At 37.9% G+C, this 18122-nt stretch overlaps 1 protein-coding gene across 1 annotated transcript in view; it reads right to left on the reverse strand.

Moving 5' to 3' along the window:
• Nucleotides 1-18122, reverse strand: part of ADGRG4 (adhesion G protein-coupled receptor G4) — a gene marked incomplete at both ends in the record, with an annotated part of 131693 nt that overhangs the window by 45521 nt on the left and 68050 nt on the right. The window contains 4 exons of the mRNA XM_081042993.1: nucleotides 4614-4732; nucleotides 6711-6843; nucleotides 14334-14497; nucleotides 16012-16090. Coding sequence (XP_080899119.1) covers nucleotides 4614-4732; nucleotides 6711-6843; nucleotides 14334-14497; nucleotides 16012-16090 — 495 coding nt within the window. The remainder of the gene's footprint in view (nucleotides 1-4613; nucleotides 4733-6710; nucleotides 6844-14333; nucleotides 14498-16011; nucleotides 16091-18122) is intronic.

Consider the following 18122-nt stretch of genomic DNA (forward strand, 5'->3'; position numbering starts at 1 on the left):
GTCACCATCAACCTCAGGTCCCTGGGGTGGATTTGACAGCCGGTGAACATTGGCAGTTCCCATCTTTCCAACACTGGGTTGTGGTACATCCATACTGAGCAGTGGCAGCAGTTGAGCGTCAGACATAAGTCCCCCTTCCTCCTAAATACACACAAAGCTCCTGCTCCATAGAGAAAGCCCTGGTGACACATCTGACAAAGGACACATTAATCGGTACCACAACCACGCCAAACTCTTGCCCCATAAGAGAGATATTTTGCCCAGATGAGTATAGGAGAAAGCCTCAAAGACTGGCAACACTCTGCCCCTGCCAAGGGGGACAGACTTTAATTGGATAAGATCATGGAGCAATTTATGCCCCAAGGTTTTGCCAAAAACAACAGAGCAATCAACTAGCAATTATGACACTAACAGCTGGAAGTGATAGCAATAGAAGCAGACCAGCCAGAAACTTAGCAGAGAGAACAGAGAAAGAGACAGTCAGAGAGAACCCAGCTAGAAATAGTCATCCCTGGTGGTCAGGGAAACTGTGTACATGAACACTGCATCGTTTAAGGAGGTGCATCAGAGGATGTACACTGCAGGAGAACTAGATTTCACTGAACTAGCTTAGCCAATGATATTTTTGTTTTTTACAGAAATAGAAAAAGCAATTCTAAAATTCATACAGAACCACACACACACAAAAACCCAAATAATCAAATCAATCTTGAGAAAGTAGAACAAAGTCATCAAGCTCCTTGATATCAAAATATACTACAAAGCTACAGTAATCAAAACTGTGTGGTGTTCATATAAAGACAGACATATAGACGAATGGAACAGAATAGACAGCCCAGAAATAAACCAATGCTCATATGGTCATTTAATCTATGACAAAGGAAGCAGGAATACATACTGGGGTAAAGACAGTTTATTCAATTAATGGTGCTGGGAAAACTGGACAAATATATCAACAATTAATTTAAATTAATGTAAATGGATTAAATGCTCCAATCAAAAAACATCAGGTGGCTGAATGGATAAGAAAACAAGACCCTTACATATGCTGTCTACAAGGGACCCACTTCAGATCTAAAGACACACAGAAAACAAAAGTACAGGGATGGAAAAAGACACTTCATGAAAATGTAAATGAAAAATAAAGCTGAGATAGCAATACTTATACCAGACAAAATATACTTTAAAACAAAGGCTATATAATAAGATAAAGAAGGACCCAGTAATACTGCTTCGGGATATTCATCCAAAGAAACCCAAAACACTAATTTGAAAAGACATATGCATCCATAGGTTCACTGCAGCATTGTTTACAATAGCCAAAATAAGGAAGCAACCTGAGAGTCCATCAAGAGATGAATGGATAAATAAGAGGTGGTACATACATACAATGGAATATTACTCAGCCATAAAAAAGAATGAAATCTTGCCATCTGCAACAAAATGGATGGATCTAGAGGGTATTATGCTAAGTGAAATAAGCCAGACACAGGATACCATATAATTTCACTTATATATGGAATCTGAAAAACAAAATAAACGAACAAACAAACTCATAGGTACAGAGAAGATTTTGATGGTTGCCAGATGGGAGGGGGCTTGGAGGAATGGGTGAAAAAGGGGAAAGGATCAAGAAGTAAAAATTGGTAGTTACAAAATAGTTATGGGGATGTGAAGCATAGCATAGAGAATATAGTCAATAGTATTGTAATAATTATGTATGGTGTCAGATGGATACTAGATTTACCAGGGTGATCACTTTGTAAGTTATATAAATGTCTAATCACTATGTTGTACACCTGAAAGTAATATATTGTATGTGAACTGTAATTGAAAAATAAAAACTTACTTAAAACTTAAAAATGAGAGGACTCGAACAGACATTTCTCAGAAGACATACACAAGGCCAATAGATATATGAAACATTACTCAACATCAGTAATCATCAGGGAAATGCGAATCAAAACCACAATGAGGGGTGGCCAGTTAGCTCAGTTGGTTAGAGTGTGGTGCTCTTAACAACAAGGTTTCCAGTTTGACCCCCACATGGGCCACTGTGCACCCTCCACAACTAGATTGAAACAACTACTTGACTTGAAGCTGATGGGTCCTGGAAAAAAACACTTAAATAAATAAAAGTTAAAATAAACCATAATGAGATATCATCTCATACCTGTTAGAATGGCTATTATCAGAAATCAAGAGGTAAAAGTTGACAAGGGTGTGGGGAAGAGGGAACCCTTGTACACTGTTGGTTCAGTCATTATGGAAAACAGTATAGAGGTTTCTCAAAAGTTCAAAATAGAACTACCATATGATCCAGCGATCCCATTTCTGGGTACATAGCGACAAGAAATGAAATCACTACCTTAAAGAGATATCTGCACTCCCATGTTCTTTGCAGCATTATTCACAATAGCCAAGATATAAAAATAGCCTAAGTGTCCATCAAGAGATAAACGGATAAAGAAAATTATATATATATATATATATATATATATATATATATATATATATATGCATATATATATGTGTGTGTATATGTATGTATGTATATGTGTATATATGTGTGTGTGTGTGAGATTGTGCAATATATATATTATTATATATATTATATAATATGTACATATAATATATATAATACATATATTATATATATATTGCAAGATCTCACTTACATGTGAAATCTAAAAAAAATAGTTGAACTCACAGAAGCACAGGGTAGATGGTGGTTGTCGGAGGCTGCGGGAAGGGGAAATGGGGGGGTTACTAATCAACACGCATAAAGTCTCCATTAAATAAGATGAATAAGTTCTAGAGATCTGTTGTACAATATTGTACCTATTATAGTCAATAGTCGTGTATTAGGCCCTTGAAAATTTATCAACAGGGTAGACATCATGTTAAGTGTTGTCACAACAAAATAAAATTATTGGGGATAAGAGGAAAGGTGAAGGGATTAGGAAGCAGCTGGTAACCACAAGATGGCCTCAGGGTTTTCTGAAAATTAATTTGGGGAACTTATTCAATGATGTCGTAATGATTTTGTTGGGTATCCTATGGACATGCGTCCTATTTTGGAGACCACCTCAGAGATAATGTGGATGCCTGATCATGGCATTGCACACCAGAAGCTAAACATTAATGAATGCCAACTATAATTTTATATATATAATGTGATGGCTGGGTGTGAGGTCGGAGGGATAATGGATGGGGGGAGGGGGGTTCACAGTGTGAGGGATATAAATGATGAACGTCTAAGTATTACCTTGTCTTGTACACCTGAAACTAATAAAAAAAATAAAAATAAAATAAATAAAATTAAAAGAAGAAAGTAGATTAGAGGTTTTCAGGGGCTGGAAAAAGGGGGGAATGAAGAGTAACTGCTAATGTGTACAGGGTTTCTTTTTGGTGAGATTAAAATATTCTGGAATTAGTGGCAATGATCACACAATCAAGAGAATATACTAAAAACCATGGAATTTTACACATTAAATGGGTGAATTTTATGATATATGAATATCTCCGTAAAAATTTTATTCTACACTGAGGTAGCAATTTCTGCTTATCAAATCACTGAAGATCCAAAAGTCTGATAACATGCTGTGTTGATGAAGGTGTTCTGAAACTGGCACTTTCATACCTTGAAAGTGGGTTTAGAAATTGGTGCTACTATTACAGAGAGCATTTTGACACCATCAAAAGTATGATTGACTCTGGGTGGTGAACACACAATGCAACATATAGATGATGTATTATAGAATTGTACACTTGAAACCTTTATAATTTTACTAACCAATATCACCCCAATATATTTAATAATTTTTTTTAAAAAGTATGATTGAGCCAGCAATTCTACTTTTAGGAATTTATGCTTCAAGAATACCCAGTTTGTGCAATATGGCACATGAATGATATCCATTAAAGCAGCTTTCTAAAAACAAAATGTTATCAACAACTTAAATATCCATCCATAGGAAACAAGTTAAAGAAATAAACTGTGGCATATCCATGAAATATAATACAATGTAGTGAAAAAAAGAATAAGGAAGCTCTTCATGTACTAATATGATAATTTATCCAACATATTATTAAGAGAAAAAAGCAAGGTGCAGCACAGCATGTACAGCAGATTCCAGTTTGTGTACAAAAAGGGAGGGAGAACCTACATAACCATGTGTATCTATATGAATATGCACACACACACACACACACAGACATACACACACGTATAAATTCCCTTAGAGATGCATAAAATATCTCTGTGGATATTAGCTGAATAGCTAATGTGGCTATCAGCAGTGGGAAAGAGGTGTTTGACTGTGTATTTTTTTTCAATACTGAACTATGTGAAGTATTTTTTATTAAAACTTTTAAAAATTAAAATGAGAAACAATTAGCCAAAAATTATATAATAAAAAAATATAAAACAAAAAATACTTATAGTCCTAACTTGTCATGCCCTACTCCTACCTCCATCAACATTTTCTGAAACTGGATTTCTGTAGGGTGGATTTTCCTAAGTGAGGGTTTGCCTGTACTCTCTCTGGTCTCAGGTCAAGTAGACTAACTGAGGTTCTATTATTTCTCCAATGTGTACAGAACAGTCTTACCATCACTGATAGTAATATTAGCAAGATCCACAATCTTATCAGGAAGTCTTCGAAGCAATTTGCATTGTTTAAACTTTGGTTTTTCCCACTGAGATCTGCCTGTGTCGATACTGATTGAGCTGAAAAAGAGAGGCGAGAGGAACAATAAGCTTTCTTATTGGAGGATGGGGCCAGAACAGTCTTAAAGCAAATGGTGAAGGATCAAGTTTTATCTTTGGCACACCTCCCTTTCTTCCACTCCCAGTCTCCTGGCTAAGATAGCAAAGGAGTCCAGTGTTTAGAAAGTGAAGAAAACTTTGTCCTTGGGAAGGAAGTGAATCTAGGTTCTCCATGCAGGAGGTATAAACAGGCAAGAGAGCCTGAGATGGGGCATGACAATGTCCAGCAGACCAAGAGTCAAGGCAGAGATTTTGCCCATCTGGACATGACTCCTTACCCTCACTTTTCCTTCTTACCCCTGTTCCTGTTAGACTGTGGTGTCTATCTTAGCATATTAATTTACTCAAGACAATTAATATAGCATCCCCTGTAGCTCATGGCCGCCATCATCCACCCTCTCCTATGCCTCATCCAATTCAAACCAATTTGTTTCAAGTCAGCTAATGCATTTATTGAGTACCCACTATGTTCTAAGACTGGTAGTAGGCAGTGAAGACAAATAGGGTAGGGTCTGGTCCCTAGAGGAGCTTGTAAATTGGTGGTTTGAGACTGTAAATATAACTACACTTAACAGGTAAGATATGAGATAGAAAGCCTTATAAACAAAACTAAATCTATCAAACCACCAAGTAAGGAACTCTTAGACTTGCAACTTTTGAGCTAAGCTGGTTGCTGAAAGGACAGAGATGGAGAAAGCACCCCTACCCCCTCTAAGCATAGAAAAGAGTGAAAGCAGAGAAAGACACGGAGAAAGTACCCATTGAGTCCACAAGGGCAAATGGCGCTTTTGGCCTGGAACATGGTAAAGAAGAGAGCCTGCAGGTCTTGAGTACTGTATTTAGAGGTTTGGACTTAATTCTTGAGTCAGTGTGAAACCAGAGTGAGAGAGTGATATGACAGCAAGCATATTTTAGGAAAATCACACTGGCAGCAGTATGGAGTCTATCCGGGGGTTAGTGGACAGTTAGAAGGCAAGGAGACTGTTCTAAAAGTGGGCAAGAGATAGTAAGAGTCTGTGCCAGGGCAGTAGCAGTGGAGTTGGCAAAGAAAAGCTAGATGTGAGCTCTGATTGTGACCATAAAAGCCACATGATTTGCTGACTAATTAGACATAGGGAGGAAGAGGTAGACTACAGTTCAAGATGTTGCCCTCCAAAAGACAGCTTTTAAGCCTCTGTCAAAAACCTGCTGCCCCTCTGGTCTGCCCACTTAACTTAATGGCACAAACGACTAACAGCAGAAAGAAAAAGAAGGAATGATGATTTTAAGAAGGAAAATGACAAAGTCAACAATAGAAAAGTAACTTAGTAAATTATTATGGCCCATCCACAAGGTAGCTTCTGAGGCAGTTTTTCGAAGTGGTCTTTATGAAGACAAATGTGAAACATAGAAAATGTTGATAAATCACTGAGTTAAAGGGTTATTGATATGAAGACAATGATTACCACTACATAAAACTGAAAGGAATGCAGTGAAAGGCTAGATGAAAAAAATATGATATGCCAACCTGACAACAACTGTGTTCAGGTAGTGGCATCACGAGTGACTTTTTTCTCTTTTGTCTTCTTGAAAATTTTTCTGGAATGTTATTAGGTTGCATTGTATGCTTAAGTAGGTCCAAAAGATGAAAGAAAGAAGGAAAGAAAGAAAGAAAAAAAGAAAGAAAGAAAGAAAGAAAGAAAGAAAGAAAGAAAGAAAGAAAGAAAGAAAGAAAGAAACAAACAAACAAACAAACAAAGAAACAAATAAAGAAACAAACAAAGAAACAAACAAAGAAAGAAACAAAGAAACAAAGAAACAAAGAAACAAAGAAACAAAGAAAGAAAGACAGAGTAGAGGGGGAGAGAGAAAGCATACTCAGACAAATGACATAGAAACATGTCCCCAATTAACCAATTTGTGTATCTGAACTAGTAATTAGAACTTGGCTGCTACATACCAGATTCTAGTAGTGTTTCCAGCCTCATTTTTCAGGCATCTAGTTTGGGCTATCTCAGTAGGGTTGGTTGAGGGCCACTTATATGTCCCTTTGTATTTAGAGGCTGTCTCATCGGCTTTGCACTTTCCTGGCTCTACAGAAAAGACATATGCACATTTTAAAGGGCAAAAGGCACTTAAAAGTAACATGAACATCCATTATGACCCATCATTTTTACCCTGCACACAAACATCAGCAAATAAAAGAGGAAACTTTTTCTACCAGGCCATTTAAAGCAGGCTTCACTGAAAGTAGCATTAAATGGAATCTTTTTATTTTTTTAAACAAGCCTCTCACTACAACCTCATATGTAGTCCTTTTCATTAAAATTACTGGTTGACAGGACAGGTTTGAGGTTGTTGTTCTTGTTTTAAAAAATGATACACATGCCTTGAAAAAAATTCAAGCCACACAATGAGGTGTAGAGTAAAAAACAAAACTCTCCACCTGCAAATTGCCCAACTTCTGAGATACCCACTGTTAATAGTGTGAGGTGCAATGACAGGAGACGAAAGGCTGACTTCTTGTTCTGGATGGTTCCTCCCTTCTAAAGGGACTCTGGAGTGGATTTGGTTTTAATAAACTCAATGTATCCACCATCACCAATATAGACAGGGGATCTCTGTTCTGATATTGTGCTGTGGGCAACATATTGCTGCCAAGTGTTGTCACCTTAAGGGAGATGCGGTCATCAAAATGGCGGCGTGAGGTGAATCTCTATAAAGCTCCCCTGGAATTTACAACTAATTGAACAATAACTCCACAAAGGACTCCCTGCACAGCAGACAGGCAAGATGAAGAGGCCCACTACTGAATTCACCTAAAGGTGGGCGAATCGCGCTAGCGGGAGAGGAGGGAAGGGAGAAGTGCGGAGACGGAGCCGCGGAGACGGAGCCGCATAGGCGCAGGACGCAGACCTAGCTCAGTGCTCCGAGCTCCCTGCATTCCGGAACTACCACAGCTGCAGGAGAGGGAAGAACTCGGACTGCTAGGGCTCCGCTTATGGCCCACAGGGCTGAGGGGGCAGCATATAACACGGCTGAACCCAACACTCACAGCAGAGACCTTGGAGAAAAGACTGAGGGAAGAAGGCTGAAAATGTTGGCTTAAGCACTCACTGCCAAGCAGAGAATGGAAGCCTTAGGCACTTAGACTAGCCGCACCCTCCCTGCACTCCCAGAGCTCGCCCTGCCCCCACCTGCCCAGTGCTAGAAGCAGAACAGTAGCAATGTCAGAACAAAAGAATAGAATATTTGCTGTTCTGAGAACTGTGGACCGCAGACAAAGATTCGCAGCCCAACTAGTTCCAGCAAAGGGGAGGGAGCTGTGGAAGCAGGACCGGCTGTAATGGTGGTTGCCACCATTGCTCTGGGCCACCTCTCACAACTCACCCTGCCCCTGGCCCCACCTATCAGGGTGGATGCTAGCAGGAGTAAACAGAACTGCTGAAACATATGGGCTCTGAATCTGGTGCAGGAAGAGCTTTGGAACTTCAAAAGCTCTTCGCATACCCACAAGGACACTGCGCCCTGTGACCCAGGCGAACTATTAACAGAGGAAAAGCCCATCTCCCAGGGAATCCCCCCATTGTGTGAGAAGCTGGAATAGTGCAGACAAAACATAGCACTACCATGTGTGAGAGAGAAACAAAAGGCTGCAATTGGAGAGAAAATAAAACATTCTACCAACAAGTACTGAAAAACAAAAGAAAGACCTCTTCCTATCAACCTGTTGCAGAAGCCACTCCTGTAGATGTCTAGGAAGAGAAAAAAATAAATCAGTAATTGCCATGAATAACCAAGGCAAAAAGACAGCTCAGAAAGAAAGTGAAAAGTATCCAGAAAAGGAACTTAAAGATATGAAAACATGGGACTTAAATGACAGAGAATTCAAGATTGCAGTTCTGAAAAAACTCAACGAGATGCAAGAAAACACAGAAAGGCAGCTTAATGAACTCAGAAACACAATCAAAGAACACCATGAGCATTTTACGAAAGAGGTTGAAATATTAAAAAAGAACCAAATGGAATTTCTGGAGATTAAGAACTCAGTAGAAGAAATTAAGAATGAAACAACCAGCTTAAGTAGTAGAGTTGACCAGATAGAGGAAAGAATCAGTGACATCGAAGATAGAAACCTGGAAATGACACAGATGGAAGAAGAAAGAAACTTGAGACTTAAAAGAAATGAAAGAACTCTATAAGAACTTTCTGACTCCATCAGAAAGAGCAATATAAGAATAATGGGCATACCAGAAGGAGAAAGAAGAGAGAAGGGAACAGAGAATATATTCAAACAAATTGTTGATGAGAACTTCCCAAACTTGTGGACAGAACTGGATCCTCGAATCCAAGTAGCAAATAGAACACCTAATTACCTCAATCCCAACAAGCCTCCTCCAAGGCACATTGAATTGAAGCTGTCTAAAATCAACGACAAAGAAAGAATCCTCAAGGTAGCCAGGGAAACGAAGATGGTAACCTACAAAGGAAAGCCCATTAGATTATCATCAGATTTTTCAGCAGAAACTCTCCAAACCAGGAGGGAGTGGAACCAAATATTCAAACTATTGAACTTTCAAACTATTGAAAAGAGAAATTATGAGCCAAGAATAATATATCCAGCAAAGATATCCTTTAGATATGAAGGACGAATAAAGACCTTTCCAGACATACAAAAGCTGAGGGAATTTTCTAGTACACGACCTGCACTACAAGAAATACTAAAGGAGGCTATTTGACCACCATCAACAGGGATAATTTGTGGTAACCGAAACATAATGGGATTGGAGAAAGTAAGCGTGCTGAAGAAATTGGAATACTCTAAATATCAAACTTTCTTTTACATAAATTTAAAAGTAACCACTCAAAAAAATCCAGAACTGAAATACGTACCGTAATAAAAGAAGAAACAGAGGGAAACATCATAGAACACCACCACACAGAAATAATAGACAACTACAAAAAGGCAAAGAAACAATGGAGACACAGCCTTACCAGAAAACTAAAGATACAATGACAGGAAATCCTCACATATCGATACTCACCCTAAATGTAAACGGACTGAACTCACCAATAAAAAGGCACAGAGTAGCATATTGGATCCAAAAACTAAACCCAACCATATGCTGTTCCAAGAGACACATCTCAGCTACAAGGACAAGCACAGACTCAAAGTGAAAGGGTGGAAAATGACACTCCAAGCAAATGGTACCCAGAGAAAATCAAGTGTAGCCATAATGATATCAGATGAAACAGACTTCTGGGTAAAAAAGATAACAAGGGACAAATATGGACATTTCATAATGGTAAAGGACACTATACAACAAGAAGACAAAGCAGTCATCAATATTTATGCTCCCAATCAGCGAGCACCGAAATATACCAAGCAACTACTAACAGAACTAAAGGGAGAAATTTACCAAAACACAATTATACTAGGGGACTTAAATACATCATTGACAGCTATGGATAGATCATCCAAACAGAAAATAAATAACGACATAGCAGCCCAAATAAATAACCTCATGTTACACCTTAAACAACTAGAAAAAGAAGAACAAGTGAAACCCAAGGTCAGCAGAAGAAAGGAAATAACAAAAATCAGAGCAGAATTAAATGAAATAGAGAACAAAAAGACAATAGAAAAAATTAACGTGACAAAGAGCTGGTTCTTTGAAAAAATTAACAAAATTTACAAAACCTTGGCTAGACTCACTAAGATAAAAAGAGAAAAGACACTAATTAACAAAATCAGAAATGAAAAAGGGGAAGTTATCACGGACACCACAGAAATACAAAGGATCATGCAAGAATACTATGAAGGACTATATGCCACCAAATTCAATAAACTACAAGAAACAGACAACTTCTTAGAAACACATACACTTCCTAAGCTGAACCAGGAAGAACTGGAAAATCTAAACAGACCGATCACCAGTAAGAAAATTGAATCGGTCATCCAAAACCTTCGCAAAAGCAAAAGTCTGAGACCAGATAGCTTCACTAATGAATTCTACCAAACCTTCAAAGCGGATCTAATAGCAAACATTCTCAAACTCTTCCAAAAATTTGAAGAAGAGACAGTACTCCCTAACTCATTTTATGAGGCCAACATTACCCTGATACCAAAACCTGGTAAGGACAACACAAAAAAAGAAAACAATGGACCAATATCTCTGATGAATACAGATGCAAAAATCCTAAACAAAATTCTAGCAAATCGAAAACAACAATGCATTACAAAGATTATTCATCACGACCAAGTGGGGTTCATCCCCGGGGCACAAGGATAGTTCAACATCCACAAATCCATCAATGTGATACATCACATAAACAAAATAAAGGACAAAAATCATATGATTATATCAATTGATGCAGAAAAACATTTGACAAGATACAACATCCATTTATGACTAAAACACTTAATAAAATAGGTATAGAAGGAAAATACCTTAACATAAAACAGGCCATGTATGACAAGCCCTCAGCTAATCTCATAATTAATGGTGAAAAACTGAAGCCCTTTGCTCTACGTTCAGGAACACGACAGGGCTGTCCCCTATCACCTCTGCTTTTCAACATAGTGTTGGAAGTCCTTGCCAGACCAATCAGGCAAGAGAAAGAAATAAAAGGCATTCAAATTCGGAATGAAGAAGTTAAATTATCACTCTTTGCAGATGACATGATGCTATATATAGAAAACCCTGAAGACTCCACCAAAAAGCTACTAGTAGCAATCAACGAATACAGTAAAGTTGCTGCCTACAAAATCAATGTACAAAAGTCCATTGCATTCCTATATACTAACAATGAAATCTCAGAAAAAGAAATACAAAACACAATTCCTTTTGCAATTGCAGCAAAAAGAATAAAATACCTAGGAATAAACTTAGCCAAGGATGTGAAGGACCTATATGCTGAAAACTATAAGACATTTTTGAAAGGAATTGAAGAAGACACAAAGAAATGGAAAGACATTCCATGCTCATGGATTGGAAGAATCAACATAGTTAAAATGGCCATATTACCCAAAGCAATATACAGATTTAATGTGATCCCCATCAAAATCCCAATGGCATTTTTTAAAGAAATAGAACAAAAAATCATCAGATTTGTTTGGAACCACAAAAGACCCTGAATAGCCAAATCAATCTTAAGAAAAAAGAACGATGCTGGAGGTATCACACTCCCTGACTTTAGCTTGTACTACAGGGTTTCAACAATCAAAACAGCATGGTACTGGCAGAAAAACAGACCCATAGACCAATGGAACAGAATTGAGAACCCAGAAATAAAACCACATAAATATGGACAGACAATTTTTGACAAAGTAGCTAAAAACATACAATGGAGGAAAGACAGCCTCTTCAATAAATGGTGCTGGGAGAATTGGATAGCCACATGCAAAAGAATGAAACTGGACTGCTATCTGTCACCATGTACCAAAATTAGTTCAAAATGGATCAAAGACTTAAGCATAAGACCTGCCACAATAAACTGCATCGAAGAAAACTTAGGTACTAAACTTATGGACCTTGGGTTCAAAGAGCATCTTATGAATTTGATTCCAAAGGGAATGGAAGTAAAAGCTAAAATAAACAAATGGGACTATATGAAACTTAAAAGCTTCTGCACAGCAAAAGTAACCATCGACAAAATAATGAGGCAACCAACTGAATGGGAGAAGATTTTTGTAAACAGTGTCTCCGATAAGGGGCTAATGTCCAAAATATACAAGGAACTCATGAAACTCAACAAGAAAAAACAAACAACCCTATTGAATAATGCACAGAGGACCTGAAGAGACATTTCGCCAAAGAGGACATACAAATGGCAAATAGACATATGACAAAATGCTCAACATCACTCATCATCAGAGAAATGCAAATAAAAACCACAATGAGATATCACCTCACCCCAGTCAGAATGGCTATCATCAACAAGACAAATAGTAACAAGTGCTGGAGAGGCTGTGGAGAAAAAGGAACCCTCATACACTGTTGGTGGGAATGCAGACTGGTGCAGCCATTATGGAAGGCAGTGCGGAGGTTCCTCAAAAAATTACGAATAGAATTACCATATGACCCAGCAGTCCCTCTTTGGGTATCTACCCAAAAAATCTGAAAACATTTATTGATAAAGACATGTGTGCTACAATGTTCATTGCAGTTTTGTTTATGGTGGCCAAGACATGGAAACAACCAAAATGTCCTTCGATAGATGAATGGATAAAGAAGTTGTGGTATATATACACAATGGAATACTATTCGGCATTAAGGAAAGATGATATAGGAACAATTGTGACAACATGGATGGATCTTGAGAGTATAATGCTAAGTGAAATAAATCAGACAGAAAAAGCAGAGAACCGTATGATTTCACTGATATGCGGTATATAAACCAAAAACAACAAAAGAGCATGACAAACAAATGAGAAACAAAAACTCATAGACACAGACAATAGTTTAGTGGTTACCAGAGGTTAAGGGGGGTGGAGGGTGGGTGATGAGGGTAAGGGGGATCAAATATATGGTGATGGAAGGAGTCCTGACTCTGGGTAGTGAACACACAATGGGATTTACAGATGATGTAATACAGAATTGTACACCTGAAATCTATGTAAGTTTACTAACAATTGTCACCCCAATAAATTTTTTAAAAAGTGAGATGCAACCTAGGCTAAGTTTATGTGATAAGTTCCCAGTTTTTACTGACCACTCAGTGGGTTTTTGACCCTGATACTGAAATCTTTCCCTGAAATGCTCAGAGAGTGGTCCAAGAACTGGCGCAGCCAGCCTTGCCCAGCCATCCCAGTCTGCTCCTTTGAATGAGGATGAAAGATGCCTTCCACACACTTTCAGTACACTGTTCATTAACATCATATGCGTGGCGGCTCTGTCCTGTGGCTTCAACACTTCTCTGCCTTCCATCTCACTTTCATTCACAATCACAGCCTGTCTCCGCCACCTAATTAGTTTGTTGCCAAGGATTGTGCATTCTAATGCCTATGTGTGCTATCTCGGTTAGCTCAATATTTTCACCGCAGTCTATTGGGGAAAGGGAAGAGAAAGCTGGCAGCAATGGGAAGGAAGTGGCGTGGCCTGATAGCCTTTCTCTTTTACCATTAAAGCCTTGCTAATCTAAAAAGAAAATTCCCATGAGAGAAATTCTGGACTGTTCCCAGATCACTTTCCAAGATGAATAGGCTGGTTAAACCAATCAATAAATTAGCAAGTATCTATCAGGCAGCTATTATGTGTAATGAGGACGCTCTCCAGTTCTCTGGGTATTTATGCCAGAGAGACAATCCTTCCATTCCATTGATGGACTGGCCACTGCTGAAATCCAGAGCTGACCAACAGTCTCTGGTAACCCTTCTGGAACTCTGTGTGGGTTTTTTTTTTTAATAAGTTCTTAAAGTAGAAAGCTTGTCAGGGCAAGTGGGCACTGAGGATATGAAAAGGAACATGAAGACCATTTCCCTCCTCTTCTGAACTCAGGATCTCTTACTGTGTGTGCATTATGAGCTTTACAATAAAGAAAAGTGAATGCATATGGAAATAACCACCCCACACACAATTACCTAGTTTTTTCACTGTAACGTGTTCAGAATTTACTAATAACATCAGTTGATCTTGTGTGAAGTTTCTATGCATGGAGTTGCCATGTATTTTACTTTTGATCCTGCCGATCAATTCAGTGGGTGCTAAAGAAGAATGGGCTTTTATGATGACCTGAGAAGCACATCTAAAAAATAGAACAAAAAAGAAAGATGTTGTAGTTATGTCAACAGAGTGTAATTTGTTGTGATGAAATTCTGTACAGATGACTTAATTGGTAGTCCATAAATATCAAACAGTTTACAGTTATTAAGTGGCAAATCTTAAGAAATGATGTAAGACAGCATATTGAAATCTTCTGATAAATTTTCTCATATTCAAAACAAACAACTCAAAACTCATTTTCAGAAGAACAGTCAGCAACATTTGCATTATGTTGAAATTGACTAGCCATGTTATTTCTCTAGGAGTTTGTGATAATTAATAGAGAAGATGAAGTACTCAGGATTTATTACTTCAGAGAAAACCTTTTATCCTTCTGGTCTCCAATTTAGCCATCATTACTGCAATAAGGCAAATAGGCACATGCTCAATTAGTCTATAAAGATGTGTTCTACAGAAGGCCTATTTCTGTAATAAAATAATAATGATGATGATGATAATTATAGTAGCTAACATTTATAGAGCTCTTGCTCCACGATTTTATTCATGTTATCCTCACAACAATATTATGAGGGAGTGCTCTTGTTATCCCCATTCTACAGATGAGGGAACTAAGCTTTAGCCAAGGTCACAAAGACCTAGGATTTAATTTCTGAATATTCTTTCCACTAAAAGATATGTTATGAAAGAATAGGGCTGTCCCTGACCTCAACCTCTGTAGTGAAGTCCTCAAACATTTTAAATCCCTTTATTGCATTACAGAGCACATTTCAGATCACAAATGTACTTACGTTTTTTCTCTATTTCCATTTGTAGATGCATCTTTTTTAAGAACACATTTCCTATGTTTCCTACAAGAACATCATATGTGCCTGTGTTTACTCAAAATTTCTCTCTATGTGCAATCTAAGTCATGCCCACCCCTCTGTCTATCCATATTTGGTGAAGTACCTACTCATTTTACACATTTCCTTTGGAGCCTATCTCTTCTCAACTTTCGTCTTTCCAGTCTGAAGAGGGCTCCTCTTTTTTAAACTCCTCCTCTTACTGCAACAGACCTTATATTCTTAACACCCTGAACACTTCTATGACCTTTCCATGAATCTTCTTTGGCTATATGTCCTTCTTGAGTTGCATCAAGCAGACAGAAAATAGCTAGTGTTCAGGGAGGAGCTGGACCATAGTCTGAACAGGATCAAGGATCCTTTCCATGTTGTGTTTTCAATTTCCCTGTTCAGTATTTTGTGGACTTTTTTGATGACAACAAACACTTCATTCCCCCACCCCCAAATTATGACCACTTTGGACCCCATTTTTTCTTCACTACAAAGAAGCAACAGGCAATCTGCTAGGCTGTGCTGTGACCAACTGAAACAACTTATTTCATGAAAACAAGAGCTCAATTACAGCCTCTGTAAAATCCCCGCTAGGTACTTTGATCTCCTTCTGACAACTCTGACCAACAGGCTGCACTTACAGAATTAAATGGAAGGAAAGTCAGAACTAAATGTACCAGCTATGAATAAACTCAGCTCCTACCTGTATTGTACATGGGAAATTGTAGCCGTCTCTTGCCCTTCTCTCTGTTCCAAATAACGGAAAAGAAAGGACATAGCCACTGAAATCTTTATCACAATTGAGCACAGGGCTTATTGTCAACAATCACAATTATACTTTATATTTATTGTAACCCACTGTCATCTTCAAGTTACCATCAAAAACATCAATGCATTTAGTCCTCACACCAACTCTGTAAGGTAGGCAATCCAGAGATTGTCACCCCATTTTCCACATGAGGAAGCTAAGTCTCAGAGCAGTTAATGATCTGGCTAGTATCACACAGCTGATGAGTCTCAGAACCGCGAGCAGAATCTAAGCCTTCTGGATCTGAAGCTTAACAAGGTGATGACAACAGTAAACACTACCAAGTATTTGCTATATTCTATGTCCCGTACTAAGCACTTTACACAAATTATCCCATTCCATCTTTCCAACAGCCCTGTGAGGGATGGTAATATTGTTATCCCCATTTCACAGATGAGGAAACTGAGGCACAGGCAGGTTAGTTAAGTTACCCAAGGTCTCACAGTCAGGAAGTGGAAGAACACGGATTCTAACCCGGGTAGCCTGACTCTGCGGACAACATTATCACCAAAAAGCTTTTACACCTATTATTTGAAAGGGATTTTAGTTATGTCATGTTATTTATCATGTAGTAAATTAAAAATTTCTGACTCAGCTATTTACAGAAAGTATTTTAAATGTTGGCACATGATTTGGAATGCCCTGTAGGCTTGATTGTATTTTGCATAGTCAAAATATTTATCTCATATTTAAATATCTTAAAAGCTGTGTGCTTACTAAACCTTTCAGAGTCTAACATTGTAAAGCTTTCAGGCCTGGAATAAGTACTGAGAATTGTGGCAAGGATGATGGGAGATAGTTTTGACACACTCTGACTTCAAATATATACAAATAGAGGGTAAGTTTATTATATAAACGACAGTCTTACAAACCACTGTGTCACTCTAGCAAGAACCGGACATTTTTGCAAGAAGTTCACAACCAAGAAATTCCATTCACCATTTACAATCCCCAAGTCATTCCGTACTCCCATAGCCCACAAAATGTACCTCAAAAAACTGCCACATAGATAGTTCAGAAAAAGCACAGGATGGTTTCCTTAATGGGTTCTTGTGCAGATTCCAAAGAAAGTAATTTATTTTGACCCTCAATGATCACAATGGAGCATTGCCTGATAATATACACTTGGGTGGAAGAGCTATTTACTTACATCTAATCAGGTACAGGATGGGTTGGTTACAAGTACGTTTATTTTCAAAAATTACTTACAAGAGCTCGGTCCATGGTTATTTCTTCCTCAGAAGTGTCTCTGTATCAAAAGCATCAGAATTTATAGAAAAATGAAATAGAGTACCCAAAACACAAAGACACAAGTTCAGGAGAAAGATAACTCTGAGGCAAAACAGTAGAATCCCCCAGCTTGGAATTCAAATAATACTAGGGCTCCAAGGAGACACTTCAAAAGAGCTTGGTCACTATTTAAATACCAAAATGATGATAAGCCTCTGACTCAGAAATCTCTCATAATAGTCAAAGCAAGGATGTATAAAAATATATGTATAAAGGTGGAAATAACTGAAATGTCCATTACTAGATAATTGGATAAATACACCATGGCACACCCATACAAAAGAATCCTATGCAGGCATTGAAATGAATAAGCTGGCCTGAAAAGATGTACATGATGTATTCTAAAGCAAAAAAAAGAAAGTTGTAAAACAGTATGTAGAGTAGGATCTCATTCTCTTGTAAATGCATGGCAACAGATATATAAAATAAGCTGTTAACCAGAGTTATTGGAGGGCATGGGGCAACGCAGGTTTCTGGAGACTTTTGCTACCCAAGTCATATATTTCTGTAAAACTCTAAGATTTTACAATGGCCACATATTACTTTTGTAGTAAGGAAAACTAATTGACACAATTGTTTAAAAGAATGTTTTCTACTCCAGACATCCCCAATTTTCTTTTAATAACCTACCATGAATTTATTTCTGTTACTTTCTATAAACATTCTAGAACCTATTTATATTTAAATATACAATAGAAACCAAAACTCCAGTGTGT

The sequence above is a fragment of the Rhinolophus hipposideros genome (assembly GCF_964194185.1).
Source record: "Rhinolophus hipposideros genome assembly, chromosome: X".
NCBI classification, from domain to species: Eukaryota; Metazoa; Chordata; class Mammalia; order Chiroptera; family Rhinolophidae; genus Rhinolophus; species Rhinolophus hipposideros.